Genomic DNA, 18,712 nt, shown 5'->3' on the forward strand with positions numbered 1-18,712 from the left:
TAAACCGAGTGATGTCTCAGCCCCATTTGACAAGGTTTACTCATTTAAGAATGTGATTTTTATAGAAGTGCATGCAGTGTGAGCGTACTTGTCCGTGGATGGGGTCGTCACTGCCTTCCTGTTCTGAGGAGTAGCTCTCCTCTTCCTCCTCAGAGTAGTTATCGATGTCTGGGGAGCGGTCTGGGGGGGAAAATACAGGATCATGTTATTAATGGGGAATAAAACTGACAAAATGCAAACTTTGGGACGAGTGTGCAGACCATTCAACTTTGCTTTGGGCCCCTCGTGGTCTATGGGCTGGCTCGATAAGGAGTAGACTCTGATCTCTGCCACGGGAACGGAGGCATCTTTCAGCTGACTGTGGAGCCCCAAAACCTGAGCGCCTTCACTGGGATGCTGCATCACCTACAAGAGAGAAAAACAAACATCGTGCCAAATTAGGACTCAGGTTGCGTGATCTCAAGTTCGCTTTCGATTCCTCAAAACAAACCCGAAACAATAAAAGGATATTTCTGGTCCGTGAGATTATTGTTACACCGTGGGGGAAACTCTAGAACGTCGCAGAGAAACGCATTAATGAAAGATGAGACAACTGATGAAGGTTGACAGAGATGCTAGACAGCTCAGTGAACAAAACAAGCAAAGCGCAGACCGCGGGACGTGAGCCACATGTCGAGAGGCGAGGGAAAACACAGAAGGAAGTGAAAACAGTATATGTTTTTATAAAGTGTTTTGACACACAGTTTTATTGCTATGAAGAGTTTTTACAAAAACGACAGCTGTTGTTATTCTTTTCTGTTCTGGACATATTTATTCCCATTTTGATCATTTCAACTGATCATTGTAGATCTATGGAAATTTGCATAATATACAACCATTATAATTACAGTCTGGGTGTCTAATACTCTCGCCTCACAGCAAGAATTTCCTTCAAGTCGGTTGGACAATATGGCTCTCAAATGGATCAAAAACAAATAAATGTGGCTTTACAGGTATTATTCATGATTGTAGATAAGATAAAACAGCTCAATGCTCTCCACTCAAGTATCATCTAAGTATCATCTCTATCATACAAGGGAGTGTGGCCAAACTGAGGGGCAAGAAAACCTCTCATGGGAATCACCATTTTTCATTCTTTTTAGCCTTTTTCTGGAAGGATACAAACATTTAACATGCACCAATAAAGTCAGGTCAAAATTAGGTCCATATGGATGTTCTTTCACTGCAAATTGTTCAGTAGAGGCGAAAAACAGCAGTCATTGCTAACGTTAGCATAATGAAGCTATTGTTAGCTTCCTTGTTAGCATTGTCCGTTGGCCGTTGAACTTTGCTCCTCTCCATGTCTCTATCTTTATTTAGTAGGAAAATATATTAATTAACTAAGCACATTTTTTCCAGTTCGGCTTTACCCAAATCTAAAAGCTTCTTGACTGGAGAGTTTATTGGTTGCGTTGTCACCACGACTTTGTTACGTCTGTCGCTTTTCCGGCACATTTGTCACTGTTTTTTAATTGCATATTAAAGGAATACAAAGTAACTTGTGCATCATTTTTTTCACTGAAACTTGGCTGTAAACACTGTTTAAGTGTAGCCAGCCCGCATTTAGCTTTGCCTGTTGGCCCGTTAGCTTCTTCTTCGTGATTCCATTAGTGTGTATTGGTGACTCCGACCCGGAGGCAGTCAAGTTGCAAGCGTGGTTTTCTGGCCAGAGACACCAAGGGGAGATGAAAGACCCCCAATCACCCCATTAACACTTGTATTACCCCCAGAGGGACTACGAAAAAGATTTATTAAAGAGGGGGTATTATGCTTTTTTCAATCACATAGCGCCAGTCTATATCACACTACAATGATGACCAAACCTTCTGTTGGTCTGTAAATACAGTAAATTAAAATAACTGCCTTGTATAAAATTGCTCTCTCAAAATGGCTGTAGCGAATGTCTTGAAATAGGCCTCTGTCTCTTTAAGAACCTCTGAACCTTTCCGACACGCCCCCTCCACACGCTGTCTGTGGCATCAGTGGGGAGGGGGTTCTGCTGAGGAGCAGTGGTTGGTTACTCGGCTGGTGACCAAAGCTCGGAGGCGTCTCCAGGAGGTGGGGGCGTTCCAAGGAGGACTCGGGCAAACCTATCCCTAAAATGGCTGCCATCAGTTTTTACAGATTACTCAAAAATACGTGAATGTGCCAAGGCAACACTTCAGGCATGTTTTTAATGAGGGAATGACATAATAACATGATGTAAAGCTTGAAAAAGTCGATTTTGCATAATACCCCCCCTTTAAGGTAAACAAGTTACTTGTTACTAATTTTTCAAAATTTTTGTTGCTTTTTCATCGTATTCATCACTTTTGCGTCTTTTTTTTGACACATGTAGATTTTAGATTTGTGCTCGGTTCAGAGGTTAAAGTAATGGTGGAGAAATAGGTGAGAGTTCAGTTTTCTCCCTTCTTTGTTTTCCCTATGGCTGCTTTGAACACGACCATACTGTACATGGGCCATTCCAAAGATGCTGACAGTATCTATTAGCTGGTAAACCTGATGATCGAAAACCCCTTGGACTGTAATTTTGACAATTTTTCCTCCATACTCTCTGGTTTCCCACATCAACACATGCCATGCACAGAACGCTAATCCTCCAGCTACTGCTAGTCCTGACCAAGATCCTGGCTTTAGAAGATGGGTCACAATGGAAACTCTACAAAAAGAAAATATCCCACAGAGCCCGTCATTGCATGCCAAGATTGGTTCAGGTAGGTTGTGCAGGGGAAGGATTTGACCTACTTACACCTACTTATTTCATACAGAATGGATCCAGCCTTTAAAAACGCCAGTGTCACGTATTACATTTGAGACCGTTTGCATTAGCATTCGGCTCACGCTTCTCGAGCTAATGAAGTCTGAGGATAAGGATGATTACGGCTTCACTCAATGCTCCACATAATATGCATCGTGATTTAGAAAAGGGGTCTTACCTGTTAGTGTTACAGGAAACCATACAATGGGTATTTCATTTCAAGTATAATCTCCTAAATCAACACACACTGAATCCACACTGCGTGACACTTCAATAAATAAATTAAAAGACAAGAATACTTTTTATGACGGATGTGTCAGATGCTAATAATGATGATAATAAAATGACTGTGTTCCTATTTTGTGGCAGGAGTAGCTCAGAATAAGAAAAAAAACATCTGAGTCAGTCAAACAATTATGCAAATGAGATGCAAGCTCCACTAAGTCCTTCTGCATTTTTAATATGACAAGCTGCCGCAACTTAATGTTTCCTGTCGCAGTTTTTAATAGCAGTTTCGGTTGATTCAGAGCAGTCAGTAATAGAGATGATGTTGAATAAGTTTGAAAGGGACAATTTACTGAAAAAAGATGCTAACGTTGTTCTTTAAATGGCGCCGCAGCACAATAACGATTTGAAAAGAAGGATCTCCTAAGCCTTGTACGCTGAGACATTAATACTCAGTCTTTTTTAGCGACTCGTTCTGGAAATCCCTACAATATTGGCTGTATTTGCTGAGGCAGTTTATGTATCACATTAGGCCCAGAAACCCAAAAAACTCCAACAACTCAAACTGTTTTTCCCCTCTTATGTCAGTTTAGGCAAAAAAAAAAAAACAGTTCTCCAGTTTAGTTTGATCCAAATCTAAAAGCTTCTTGAAGCAGGGATGAAAATACAACAAAAAAGCAACAGAAAAGCAACAGAAAACACAATAAACAAGCGACAGAAAACAAGGTGATGAAAAAGCAACAAAAGAGCAACAAAAACATGCCGGAAAAGCAACAATAAGACCATAAAAAAAGTGACAAAAACACATCAAAAAGCAAGAAGAAAATAGCAATGAAGAAAGCAACATAAAATTACAAAAAAACCAACAATAAAAAACTACAAAAACATGACAAAAAAGACACAAACGCTTAAAAAATGTGACATGAAGGGAGGGATCACTCGGCCCAAACAAACAGGAAGCACAGGATGGCATATGCGGTAGCTAGGAGAGGACCTGGTGATTTTACGTGTAAAATCAGATACAAAGTTCCATTAACTCGTTGAAAGGGCAAAACAAAAACACGTGGGGAGCCTCAGAGGACCAGGACACACACGGGGATGAAGAGTTTAAGCTCACAGCTCTACTTCCTGGTCCACAGATGTGTGAGAAACTACAAAAAAGTCTTTAATACCACAATCAATATTTCTGAAACTCAACAGAGAGTTACTGAATATACTTATTTATCAGACCCATTAGCCAAAAATGCTGCACCTACTGCTATAAAAGTAATATTTACCAACCGGTTTGGCTGAGAAAAATGCTAACGGTGCAGCTACGCTAGCCTCGGAAGTACCGACTTAAAGTAAATAATTCTGTTTTACCAGAAGGTGCAGCATTTTTGGCTAGAAATATTGATTGTTGTTTTTAAGAGTTTTTTATGTTTTTTTTCTCGCATTTTAGCCGGTATGCTAGGACCCGAAAGCAGAAGTCGTGGCGTCACACTTAACAAACGTATATTTGGACCATGTGGACTTGTTTTGAGGCTGCAGCCGTGGATTAGCTTGACTTCTAACAGTGAATTGTAAGTTTGATCGTCTTTTTTACTAATAAATGCACAGTTTATTCATTTCTTCATGTACATATTAAGTTGTTAGCGCTTCTACTACTACTACTACTACTACTACTCTCAACAAACAATATTAACAAAATTGTATTCATAGAGCCTCTTTTGATTTGTAGAAATTGACAACTTTACAAATGTCCTCACATTGATGAAATATAGTTGGTATTGTTTTAGTTGAATAGCATTTTCTCTCCACAGCAGCCTGCTTGTGGAGTTGCTTTATACTGACACCCCCATGTGACTTTGAATAACATTTGCAAGTATGCGAGCCCCATATAGTTCATTATGTGGAGCTGTGGAGGTAATAGGATTGGAGCCGTCATGTTGCAGCCTGCGTTTGTGTCCTCTGCCCTTCGTCTCCAGCGTTTCCGTTTCAGGGGAGCCTCATGAATAAAACCCTCTTCATTTCACCAGCGTAAAATAACCTCAGCGACGTCCAGAAGGCAACGGCTGGTGGGATTTTTTATTTTAAAAAGACAGATTCAACAACGAGGAAAACACCTTTATGTCAGTCTTACTTTTCTGTTTCTGCGCTTCAATAGATGGAATTTTTTTTCAATAGAACATCATTAAAGTTTTGGGGAAATGGAAAAACTTCTTTGGTTGTAATAAGCCCTAGGTAACAGCACAGAAAAGTTTGGACTATAATGAAAAAGAAAAAGTTTCGTTTAGCCCATTGACTATGTAATGAGCAAATTTGCCACTGAAGTATAATATCATTAGAACATCTCAGCACTTTTCACCTGTGCTCACCTATTGCTGTAAATTTCTTCCAAAGCTTCATCTAAGTTGCAGTCGAGGAGAACAGACGTACAAAACAATGCCATAAATCTCAATTCTTTTTTATAAGGATCTTTTACTGCTGGAGGCTTTTGGCTGAAGATGCTTTGGATTTCATTGTGCGTTTGATTTACAGTCGTGTTTATGGACGCGGAGAACAGGACGGAGAGGGGAACAGGAGTTTTGATTGCGAAAGTGCACTTCCTCCAATTGAGTTTGGATAAAAGGTTGAGTGAAGGTTATCAGAGAAGCGGCAACAGCCAGAGGGCCGTAATATTAAAGCATGAATAATAAAAAAAAGGGCGGGACTTTTACTATGGAGCAGATTTGGTTATGAGGCACTTTCAGACAGACGTGCGGTGGATGCATGTCAGGAAACTAGCAAGAAATGGAAAGGAGCTACACCCAAGGTCAACAAGTGTAAAAAATGCGTCTCTCCCTGCAGTGGCATCGGTGCTGCTGCTGCTGCCAACTTATTCTCTGCTGATACTGTCAAAACAAAAAGAGGAATTTCAAGATGCACTACCTGGTCATAAAAAAGTCACCACCTGGATTATTTACTGGATTTGATCAGGGGTTGCTGCAGTTGGTCAGGTCTAGGTTCAGCAACACTATGAGCCCGACATAGATTTAGAAATGCATTATCAACCATTTCGCCCCATTCGTGGGAATGATCCCACTTTCTTGTGAAAATAGGATGGCGCACCTTACTCCTTCTACAGGGCATGTTCCTAAAAAGGATGCCTGTCAATCAAAGCATGAGGCTTAAACTTTATATTTCCACATAACAAAAACCTGCTGCGTGGTTAACAATATGATTGTCACATCATGGGTCACAGTGCTCTTTAGAAAAAAGAAAAGTCGTTAACACTTTATATAAAGGTGTGCTCATTAAGTATTAATAAATATTAATAATATGCTTGTAAAGTATTAACACACTGCTTATTGTAGTTAACATACTAATAGGCCATTAATGATACACTTGTTCATAGCCAACCCTTAACCTAACCCTAACCTTAACCCTTACCCTAAAATAATTACTAATGCTTATTAATACTTAATCTAAAGCGATATCGAAAAGTCTTTGGAGCCCGGCTTTTAAGCAGTGTTTGGGAGGTGTAAGGTCACACTCTCCCATCTATGGAAAATGTATCTTGTGACATTGCAGAAGCTTTTGTGTCGGCATTTGTTGGCGGTACATAAAAAAGTGCTAAATCCTGCCTGTGCCGAGCCCTAAAAATCGACCTGGAAGGACATCTGTACGCAGCAGTGATGGGCAGATGATCCCGAAAAGATTGTGACACTACGCTCAGCTGGGTGTTATGCTACAGAATATGGTATAGTGACATATAGTGATGTGAAAAAACTTAGTAGAAGTAGCTGCACTTCCTGGAATAGCCAACTTTTATCATACAGTACTTTTCACTTCCACTTGAGTCATGTTATTTTAAAGTAACAGAACTCCTATTTGGGTATGACACTGGGTTACGCTTTCCACCAAGAGAAAAGCTTCATATTGGCATATATTCTCATTCTATTATATATTATCTGTCTAATGTCTATGTTGTATAAGTTGGAAATATCAGAATGTGCACATTATTTTATGTTTGTTATGTTGCATTTCATGAACAGACACAACAATATAAATCAGACTTTAACATTTTCTTGGCACTTGCACTGCTTAAATCTCTAAAAATGTCAAGGGCAAACCGATTCCAACAGACTTAACGAAGAAGCAGAGAGAACCCATAAAGTCTTCAAGAGAACAGCGACGATGGCCAATGTCACAGTGACGTTTTAAGCACAGCCATCTTCATCTGTCTCGCATTGGCACAGGTCCCGGCCACCTTGTTCCTATTGTTCAGAAAAGGTCATATTCGTCCGCCTTCATTTGGATTCGGTGCGGGTTAGAGCCGAGAGGAGGCTGTCGTTTTATACTAAACCCATTATGCTAATGTCAACAGACGCTCAGCCAAACGCAGCCACCGCAATAATTGCAATATGGTGGCAGAATAATCAGGCAGAGTTGAGCGAACAAACAAGTTACTTTCAATCAGACTTCAAAATTGCCTCCGACAAATCCATACGAGAAATGAACACAATTTCAAAGTTGGTGGAAGAGCAATGATCACCTGTTCATTTAGTTTACTGGTGAGGCCGAGGGCAGCTCAGACGGTCATACTGAACCAAGGTTAATTCATTTTTTCACAATAGTATAAAAATGTGATGGCAATTATTCAATCACAAAAGCATAATTGTTGTCGGTTGAAAGGACCTTAAGCCGTGAGACTAATATGCGAATTTTGCAGACAGGACACTAGCCTATATATAGATTACTTATCCCCCCTAAAAAAAGGGATTCAGTGGGGTGATCCTGGTTAAACAAAAGTACAATAAACAAAAACTGCTCCATAAAGGGACTTCCGGAGAATTTGCTCAGCCAAGTCACTGCAGAGTCACTTTCCTGCACCTATTTTGAGCACAGCATATTTGTTTACAGTTGAACCTCATCCACGACCACCACAAAAGACTCCAAGCTGTCATTGATGTTAATGGGGAAATACACAGTATTAAAGACTGGGGTGTGTAAACTTCAGTCAGTGTAATTTTGGTATTTTCTTTTTTATTATGATTTAAATTATCTGTATCGTGCTGTTTTAGCCATTCCAAAGTAAAGTATAGGCATTTATATGATAAATTGTACCTCTACCACTATGGAGCACACATTTTTGTGATAAATATAAGTATTTTCTGGAGGTATTTTTCAAACTCGGAAGACACAGGGCTTCGATTCAGTTAACTCCGCCCCCTCTCTCCGCTCATACAACTTTACTGTAGTAAAAATAAAAATTCCACAGCAATAAGTGAAGTTACTTCACGATGCAGTTCTTGACATCTGCAACACAGCTTCATAAATGGCTAACACACAAGCTAACACACTAGCTGTTGTAGCTAGTGCCCTTTATTTCTTTCTTACAACAGAAACAATGAAAAAGCTGTTTTATAAATGAAAATCAGGCCGTAAGCATATAATTAAGACATTACATTACAGACGCCGAGCACTAAGCTATGCTCTGACGGCACAACTGAGCAACTCAGTCGTTCACCAGGAGAGGGCGGAGCTGCTCAGAGAGCAGGATTAAGGAGCATTGCTGAGAACTGCGTGAATGAAGCCAAAAAAAACATTCTGGGGATGTTTTTGATAAGGAAATAGCAAAGAAGGTTTACTTCACACATCTCTTTGTTTTAAACAGGTGCGTAAGAGAAGGCATAGAGGCCAAACGTAGAAAAGGAAAATTCTCTCGCACACTGTATACTTGCAACACCAGTGTTCCTTTATTAATGCAACGTTATAATGTCATCATTCTATAGAGATTCCAGTGTCATGCTATGTTCATAGGCTGCGTTTACTTCCTGTGTACATATTGATTTGCATATATTTAGGCAGATCTTCTCTATCTTTGAGCTGTCTTGTATATCCATTTCCCATATGTATTGCATGTGCCACTAAAACGTTTTTACTTTATATATATATTTACTGTATATATGTATATTTTGACTGCTTTATTCACTATATCCTATAACGTTGCATTAATAAAGGAACACTGGTGTTGCAAGTATACAGTGTGCGAGAGAATTTTCCTTTTCTCTGATAAGGAAATAGCAAAACAACAAGGTTAACAGCTCCAAATAGGTTCAAAGGTTTACAGACATTCTTTACAGTTGGTGTAAACGTGATCATGGTCGGTACCTCTGCCATGTTGATGAGCCCCAGCGCGAGAGTCTTGTATCCGAGGATGGTGCGGTTCTTGTACCGTTTCCGCCTCTGAAGCATGATCTGGAGTTTGTTGGCATCTCTTTTCAGGAAATGTGGATACTGCAATGAAAAAACAAACAGATGAAATTTTGATTTGGACAGGCACTTCATCCTATCGATATATATTTTGGTTAGGTTTCGTGTACCTGTAGCGAGAAGGTGAGCTGGAGGTCGGTCTCCGTGAGGCCGGCCGATGACAGCAGGATCTCGTTAGAGCGGAGGATTCGCTTGGAGCCCTAAAAAACAAAACAAACAATCATGAATAACACAAAACGAAAGAGACTGAGAGACATAAAAAATAAAACTCATTCTTTTGTGTTATAGAGAACAGGCCCATGGATCTTGTGTCAAATCAAATGCCGTCTGTTGCCATGCAGTGACATCATTCACATCGCCTCTGTCTTCTTACCTGCAGCTTGACAGCGATGACCACCGACGTGAGGTCTTTGTCCAACTCCTTCAGCATGATCAGCTTCTTTAGGCTCAGATTGAAGAGTCTGTAACAGAAAAAAAGACAAAAATACAATTGATTGACTTTATTTATTTCATTTGAAGGCTTGATTTACGCCATAACATTGAGAGTTCAGGCTGTGAGCAACAGAAACAAGCCACGAGGAAAGATGGACGTCCACACAGCGTTATAGGATGACATATGAATTGATTAAAGTCTTCTAATATTTATGAGTTCAAGAAGAAGAGACTCCCTGCACATTTAGGACATAGACAGATAATATCTCAAAAATACAATCTGCAATAAACATGCCACTAAATACACACACATATTTGGTCATTCTCGAGAAACCAGATCTGCACCGTCCAGTTACACTACATTAATACAGTGCATGGACATTTCTTAAGTAGTTCTATCATATTTGGAATCATGAATGTTTAGTTTTTAGTTCGTCACTGGGGAAGTCAATGGCCACAACTGTGTCTCCTGTACAAAGACCATTAGTGATTTGTTCTCGATTCTGAGTCGTCACAGCTAAGCACACAAATCGATGAGCGCTCCTTTTTAGAAACGATACCACACCCAAAACAGCATCCAGAGGTCAGCTGTTCAATAATGCATCTGCTGTGGCCCTGAAGCAGCCGCTAGAATATACTCGAAGACAGACAGAGAGAGAGAGAGGGGGAGCGGGACTGTGGCGGACTGATGACGAGGCAGGAGGAGCAGTGTGGAGGTGCAGGCTCTTTATACTGATGATGATAATAAAAACTAGTACAGTCCAAATGTAAAGTGTGAATAATGCATAATAATTGCTCATAAATGGAGGTCGGCGTTTGGGGATTTTTGCATCTGAAAGAGCTGAAGAGAGAATGCTTTAAAACGAGTGCCCCCACAACTGCCTGGACCTCAGGGGAACAGAAACATTGCGCTGAAAACTGGTTAGCAACAAGTTTCACTGACTAAACCTCAGTCAATATGGATATGCTGCATGTCATTTTGAAAATCAGAAGCTCGAGAGTCCAATCTCTGAGTTAGTTTTAACCCCAGCAATTGTACTTTTGATCGCCGCGCAAAATGCCGCGGCTAGCAACAGTGTACTAATGCTAACAGCAGCTAATCAAAGACAGAAACTATGATTTATTCACCTATAGCAGGGGTCCCCAAGTAAATTGGCTTGAGGAAACTTTGCTTTCGTAACTTTCGGCATATGTAAGTAAGTTGCCTATTGAGAGGATGATACGTCTTGAGGCTTTTCATCATCTTTTCTAAAGCCTCTGGAGGTCCGGATCTGGACCCAGGTCCGCCAGTTGGGGACCCCTGACCTAAAGTAATAAAATATAATTGGCCACCACTGGAATAGCAAAGTATTAACGTTTTTGATTATAGACCAGACATTTGGAAACCAAAAATATTGGTCAAAATATCGGCCGCGCATATTGTCATGGGCCAATAAACATCCCCAAAAATCGGAATCGGCTTTAGAGAAACCCAAATTGGTCGACCTCTACTTGTAAACCAGCTTTGGACACCTCTGCATTGATATTTTCTGTTTAAAAATGTGAAATGACGTCTTAGCAAAGAAAATAGGAGGTGCAGAGTGATAGATGGGGCTGATCAGGATTTTAATTGGCTTGGAGCACCCTCTGTGGTAAGAAAAGGGACGTACACATGAAATAAAGCTTTCACTCGCTTTCACGATGGCAGCATATTTATTAATCTTGATAACTTGATATTTACTGATATTTATTGATATTTTGATATTTATTTCTAGTTTCTTACTGTCCCTAATGTTTTCATACCGCTTCTTATATATTTTTAGAATCTCCAGTGTTTCCTCTGAAGGCTCGGGAGCAGTGACTGGCTGTGGCTGTGTGGGTGCTGTCCTGTGGGTGCCCAGGGGGAGGGGTGGTGTCTCTGCTGCACCTCCTATGGGGACCCTTGTGTCGGTGCCCGGGCGGCCGCAGCCGGTCTGCTGCTCCCGGGGAGGACGGCTCCTCTGATGGGGTTTCCTCACCTTGGTCATCTGTACCCAGCCTTATGTCCTTGATTTTGCTTCTGTGTGTGAGTGTGAGCGTAGAGTAAAGGCTAGGGGGTGTAGATGAGTGTGTGTATTGTGATAACTGTATATATTGGGAGGGTTTGACGGGCGATTATATTTTTAATGTCTTTTTAAATGTCAAGCATGTTGCGATGCACCTGTGTATGAAAAGCGCTCTATAAATAAAGATTGATTGATTGATAAGGAACACAGTGAGCGCAGACCAGGTTCGTGTTCCTTCTATGATGCAACGAAATCCGGAAAATCCAGACCAGCATTCGAAGCAGACACGACGAAGAAAGAGAGGTCTTTTAAAACCGCATGAATGATTTTATAATAGTAAAGTAGCAGCAGGTCTCTCTAAGTTTTGACCTGAGTTTGAGTCCGGCTAAATCCTGCTCTAGACCTCGTTCAATCCTGGCTTTTGACCCTTTTCACTCCAGGAACAACTGGACTTAGAAACCCATTACACAACTCAACTCTACATGCTCAGCCTTTCGAAGCGCGGCCTGTAAAGAGGTCAATAAACACATTTGTAGAAGTGAAAGTCAAGTGTGGCTCGAGTGTTTGTACAAATGAAACTGGGGACATTGCCAAGAGCTTTCTCCGACGCATTTTGACACCAGCAGTCAGCAGCAGTCAGCAGTGTGCAGCGCGAGTTACTTCCCCATCGGCTTTAAACTTGTGGTCCAGACAAAGTCAATAGCACGGTGTGTTTTGCATCAATCATGTGGCGCTGTGTGCTGCGAGCAAACAGAGGAACCCGAGAGCAGATCTGTGGTCTTAAATGTTCTGTTTGCAAATGCAGTTTATGGTTTGTTTGGTTTTGTGTAAGTTAGGCTACTGTAAACATTCATTTGCTACATATTGTCTACATTAAGATGGGCCTGTCTTCATAATTTAATGCTGCTCTGCTTTACTGACCCGGCAACTACAAGCTTTATACTGCATTCCAAATGATTATGCAAATGATATTTCAGTGTCATAAAAGGTATTTAAAAAAAAGTTTTTCAATGAAACTCATGGATGGTATTGTGTCTCAGGGCTTTTTGAATCACTGACATCAATCTCAGACGCCTGGGATGATTATTTGTCATTTAAGTCCAGTTAAGGGAAAAACTACTGAAAAAGGATGTTCCACATTAAGCAGATCATCATTTTCAAGCAATCCGGGAAAGAAAAAGGATCTGTCTGCTGATGAAAAGCGTGAAATAGTTGAATGCCTTGGACTAGGTATGAAAACCTTTAATATTTCACAAAAGATAAAGCTTAATCATCGCACACACGGATTTGTGCAGATAAAGGCACAATGAGGACGGTTTCTGCCAAATACATCAGATTAATAGACCAGCAGCTACAAAGCAGAAAACAGGTATTTGAAGCTGCTGGTGCCTCTGGAGTCTCCCGAACATGAAGGTGTCGGACCCTCCAGAGGCTGCAGATGTGCATAAACCTTCTATCCGGCCTCCCCTAAACGGTTAATTGAAGCTCATGAACAGAAACAGTGGCCCAGAAATACATGAAGGCTCATTTTCAAACAGCCTTGTTCACTGATGAGGCCGTGTAACCCTGGATGCTCAAATCAATGGAGTAGTGGATAGTTGGTGAATGGCCACCATGTCCCAACAAGGCTGTGTCGTCAGTAAGGAGGGGGCGGAGTCATGTTTTGGAATGGAATCATGGGGAGAGAGCTGGATCATCCTCTAACACAGGAGTGTTTAGTATATGCATTTAATTGAATATATATATATAAAATAAATGAAAATCCATGAATAGAAAAAAAAAAGCATTGTTAACATTTTATTTAATTTGATCACTTTAATACAATAGAGGTGAAGTTATATATCTGACCTCTACTGAGTGTGGCCCAGTTGTTTGTATATTTTTCTGTACGTGGCCCTCAGTGACACAGTGAACACCCCGGCTCTAACTGTTTAAGACTTGAAAATTATGCTGATTGACTTAGAAATTTGAGAAAAATATCATAAGCATAGTAATTTGTAACACAGTGTAGGTAGGGATAATGTGAGAAAGTTGTATTCTCTTCTGAAATCCCTTGAGCACATTTCTTAGTTATAAATACTTCTTTTCCAACTTCTCTTTCAAACCATTTTTTCAAACTAAAAAGACAGACAAACCCAGCTGCCTCCACTCTCCCCAAAATACGGCGAGCGGGAGAGACAGATCCTTCATCAAATTGCTGCCGCTCTCAAAGAAAGATTGTTTATTCCCCATTATAGATCCCAGCCTGTTATAACACCGAGGCAGCAGCTGTGCCAGATCAGACCTACAAAACCTTTCAAAAGTCATGTGACATTTGTATCTCTACCCTATTCTTCCGACGCTTTTGTTTCTGATTGACAATAATGCGGCGTGATTGTACAGTGACAGACGCCGCAGAGTCAGAGTGAGAAATCGAATGGACAGGAAGGAAGTAAAAGTGTCGGGTTTGTTTTGAGCCACACAGTGTGACATTCCCTGTCAAAAAAGTCAAACATGTATTTTTCTGTGGGGACAAAAGTTTGATAAAAGGTCGTGTAGTAGAAACAAACAATCACCACACCTCAATTCACTATATTTGGAAGATGATGAGCCACAATGTATTATCAAGGTTTTAGCAAGTTATTTAAGATTACTTTTTCATCATAAAGTGGAGAATTTGGATGAGCAAATTAAAATAAAGTGACCCAGTGGATACATTTGAGGAACTAGCTGGAGGTTTAGTCTATATTGTGCATGTTTCAGGAGTTGAGGAAACCAGAGCAACCAGAACGACTCCCACCCAGACACCAGAGAGGAGCATATACACAGAGAGACGCCGTCTGGATTGGGAATTGAACCCAGGACTACAAACAGAAATGCAGTAAAAAATAGCAAAAAATGCAGCAAAAAGACAAAATTGCAGCAAAAAATGTACAAAAATGCAGCAAAAAAATGACAAAAATGAAACAAAAAAAAGAAGCAAAAAATGAAGCAAAAAAAATGACAAAAATGCACTAAAAAATGACAAAAATAGAGCAAAAAATGTACAAAAATGCAGCAAAAAAAAGACGAAAATGCAGCAAAAAATGTACAAAAATGCAGCAAAAATAAAAAGACAAAAATGCAGCAAAAAAATGACAAAAATGAAGCAAAAAAAAGACAAAAATTCAGCCAAAAAATGACAAAAATTCAGCCAAAAAATGACAACAAGCGCAGCTAAAACTTGAGAGAAAAAACTCAAAAGAGCAACAAAAAAGTGGCCAAAAGCGATGAAAAAAAATACCCTCAAAAGTGACGACAACGCACGGAAAATGACACATCAGTTTTGTAGGCCTTAGCTTTCAAATGAGGTGTCACACTGGCCTATAAGCTATAAGAAGCTTTGAGATCTGGGTAAAGCTAAACTGTAGAGAAGGTAGGGGTTAAGAGGTTAAAAATAAGTCTCTTTGACTTTGAGTCTTTTATCGGCATTAGATCAGTCGATATTGCCGATATTGTAATATCCCCAAATATCGGCCAGATACAGCATCATCTGGACGATATACCCTTTGGCCTCGAACCAGGAACTCCCTGGAGTGAGGCAAGAGCCCTAACACAAAGACAATACATTTCATTACAGTAAGAAAGGCCGGAAAAAGAGGCTTAAGTTTGTCGGTGCATTAATTGAATCTTAATCCAAGTTAAGAACATAAACCTACAGTTATGAGGCTTATAATCATGTTACCTTTTTCCTAAAATACCTTTAAAATGTCCATTAACTGTGCTGCGCCGCTACATAACACAATACACCCCCATATATCTGAGTAATACGGCCCTCATGTCACACTTCATACAATTTATCGGAACAGTTTTAAGAGGCGCTGTAACTATCACCCACAGTTATGGTCCGATGATGAAAGCCCCGCTGGAGTCGTAAACCTCGGCGTCATGTGAGGAACCGGAGCAAGGCCGTAGATCAGGGCCGTTCGCCAATTTACTGTTATGAAACCGACCAAGTGGAAAACTAGTTATTTTTTCGTGATTGTAAAAAACGCAGTCTACGGCTCATGTGGCTTCCCTTGTCTCGCATAGAGGATATAAACTGGGGCATTTTGCTTGTCCGATGTCCATTAGCCACTCAAAACTTCTGATGTTTTGTATATGAGCTCACTCCAGCGCCAGGAAATGTAGGGCATCAATTAATATCTAGTTAAAGATGCCCTAAGGTCAAAACACATCAGCAACAAGTGCCCCTATTTCACTTTCCACGACTCCCACAGGTGCAGGAGCCATCTCTGCTTTAAAAATAGCGTTTCATTTTTTATTCCCCTGCCCCACTCACATCAAAGCGGAGCGAGTCTGCTGGTGTTTTTGTAGCTGGCGAGTCTTGCATCAACGCTCGGACACTTGTCTATTTCACTGTTGGGATAGGAGTTCTGAGAGAAAGATGAAAGCGCCTTTCTTTTTTTTTTTGTAAATCTGAGTTGTCTGGCTCGTAGGGTGTGCGCCTTTAATCTTTAAGTTTCAAAGTGTGTGTTACATTTGAGCTTTACTCCTATTGTTAGTTTGTTTGGGAGGTTGACCTCACCTCAACTAATTGCTGTTTGAAATATTACTACTACGGATATGTAAATGAAAATTGTCATGACCACAAGGTATTAAATTACTTACTATTTTTGCTTCATCTTACAAATAAAACTAACATATGCATCATGCTTCTCTGAGCGTCTGTTGTTGCTAGGGCTGGGTGATATGGCCAAAAAATTGAAGATTCCAATTTAGTAGTCCTGCTCATTAATATTTCATAATGTAGCCTAGAATTAGGCCCATTAAAAGGGGCTAGATGTAAGTTTTGCCATCTTATACTCACTACTGCCACCTCAGGTCACACGTGTAACTGCACCTTCTATATTAAGACAGGATTTTAGAGGCAGTTGTGTTGAATAGGTCTGAGCTCATTCTACACATTAGGACATGTAGGGGGAAGAAAATACATAATTTTGACATTTTTAAACTCTGTATAGGCCCTTTAAGATAATATAACCCTTATTTAAAAAAAAAAAATGTTTTAGATATTCCTTGCCTGCTCTCAAAAGTAAAACCAATATGGAGTTTTCAAAAGTGTTTAGTTTTCTCTTCATGCCTCTGCTGTGATTGACAACGGTCTCCATGGAGACTGAAGGGAAAGGGGCGGAGTTAAATTGTCCGCTAAGAGCAGAGAAAGGCACAGGAGCAGACAGAAAACTCCACCGCGTCCTCTTAAAACACAACACGTGGCCTTTGTGAAGCAGCAGATCATCAGAAATTAATTTGGTTTATCGTCCAGTCCTAGTTGTAGCCGAGCCCCAGCCTACTGAGACAGCTTGAAATGTTGTCTGTTGTGGCACACGTCGACTGATAATCTATACTTATCAATAATTTAAAAGCCTCTAAAGGTCACATGTGTCATATGTCGATGCTTCTAAACCACATCTTTGGTTTTCAGCCTCGTCTTTCATTTGCAAATATTTACTCACTTGCTTTTTCAAGGGCAGCACAGAAATAATTATCGAAGCCTCGCACTCATTTTCCAACCCATTTGCTTTTAACTGTTTATCCGTTTTGTTCTTCAAATTAACATGCGACCAAGCACTCATCAGTCACGGCACAGATTTTATCAAACAAAGAAAGGAATATCAAATGCTTGTAAAAGTAATTACTAACAGCATTCGGAACTGCTTTCTATGAAGTAAATATGAATTGGTATTGATGACTTCAGATCCTGTGTGTTGCATAATGCTCATCTATGAAGTCACAAAGGCTGAAATTACAGAATTTAGAAAGTTCAAAGTCCTTGGTGTAAATATCAAGTCTGTATGGGGTTTTAAAATGTATAAAAACATACTAACTCTGATTTGATTTTTGTGTTTATTTAGCAGTTCATGTTTGCCTAAGTCGTTATTCCTTTAAAGCTAGTTACTGGTTGAGACAGGAAAACTTAGTCAAATTTACATCTACCTTAAAGTGATAGTCTGGAAGTCTAAATCTTTTACAAATTACATAAAATGTGCAAAATGAACCACCTGATTTTACAAGTAATAATATATATATATATATTCATTTTTGTGAAGTCCCTCCTTCCTGGATCTCAGCTACTAATCAGAGTCCAGTATCCTCCCACGTTGACCAATAAGGCGATTCCTGTGAACCAGCCTGTCAGGTCCAATCAGGAGTGGGGGCCATTTATGTTTGAAATTCTGTTCCTGTCCTCCTCATCTTGCAAATTCAGAAGGCCTTTCTGGTTAAAGAGGGGAGGAATTTGACTGTTTACTTCAAAATTTCACTCCTGTCTCTCCTCTCTGCAAACTTACAGACTATCACTTTAAAGGAACAGGCCACCATTTTTACATGCTGAGATATGTTCTTACCTGAGCTTAGAAGAGTTGATATATATACCTGTCTGGTCTTTGTGCCTGCCCTCAGTCACGCAAAAAAAGACCAAAGATGTTGTTAGCATTTAGCTTCTCCCAATGTATTCCTATGGCTCCAAACGGGGTGAAGTTAGAAGCGGCCAAGCTCTTCCACGGGCACAAAGACCAGACCAGGACATATCTCAGTATGTAAAAACGGTGGCCTGTTCCTTTAAACCTTATTTTGCCTGTTTGAATATGGGCCTGTCCGTACTTTGAAGGTCAAACATTTTACGCAGTGATACTTGGTGTGAAAATCCAATATCCACTGTATTACTATTAAATCAATCCTCAGACTCCGAGCATTAATACAAAACGGCCATCGTCATGTTTCCCTTGATTGACGGACGTGTGGACAGTGCGTGTTTAATGGAGCGGGGAATGACCTTATCTCGGATTCACAGACCGTATGTTAATGTGTGACCGTGTGAATTTGATGTGTGCTGTCTCAAAGAGAGGAGCCTATGGTTGCCCCTGACAACCGCCCGTCAGGAAGTAGACGACCTTGTGTGCGTGGCACGTATCGTGCTGGGGCCAGAACAGCTCGCTCACCTTCACACTCGGGGAAGAATCTGGTTGTTTTCTTCCTC

At 40.3% G+C, this 18,712-nt stretch overlaps 1 protein-coding gene across 1 annotated transcript in view; it reads right to left on the reverse strand.

The window, feature by feature from the left end:
* pacs1 (phosphofurin acidic cluster sorting protein 1) overlaps nt 1–18,712 on the reverse strand; it is a 90,182-nt gene that overhangs the window by 28,715 nt on the left and 42,755 nt on the right. Inside the window, exons 2-6 of the mRNA XM_079580349.1 lie at nt 9,633–9,720; nt 9,370–9,459; nt 9,158–9,283; nt 261–405; nt 89–180 (exon numbers count right to left, since the gene is read on the reverse strand). Coding sequence (XP_079436475.1) covers nt 89–180; nt 261–405; nt 9,158–9,283; nt 9,370–9,459; nt 9,633–9,720 — 541 coding nt within the window. The remainder of the gene's footprint in view (nt 1–88; nt 181–260; nt 406–9,157; nt 9,284–9,369; nt 9,460–9,632; nt 9,721–18,712) is intronic.

Source organism: Gobius niger, assembly GCF_951799975.1.
Source record: "Gobius niger genome assembly, chromosome: 21".
Classification (NCBI taxonomy): Eukaryota; Metazoa; Chordata; class Actinopteri; order Gobiiformes; family Gobiidae; genus Gobius; species Gobius niger.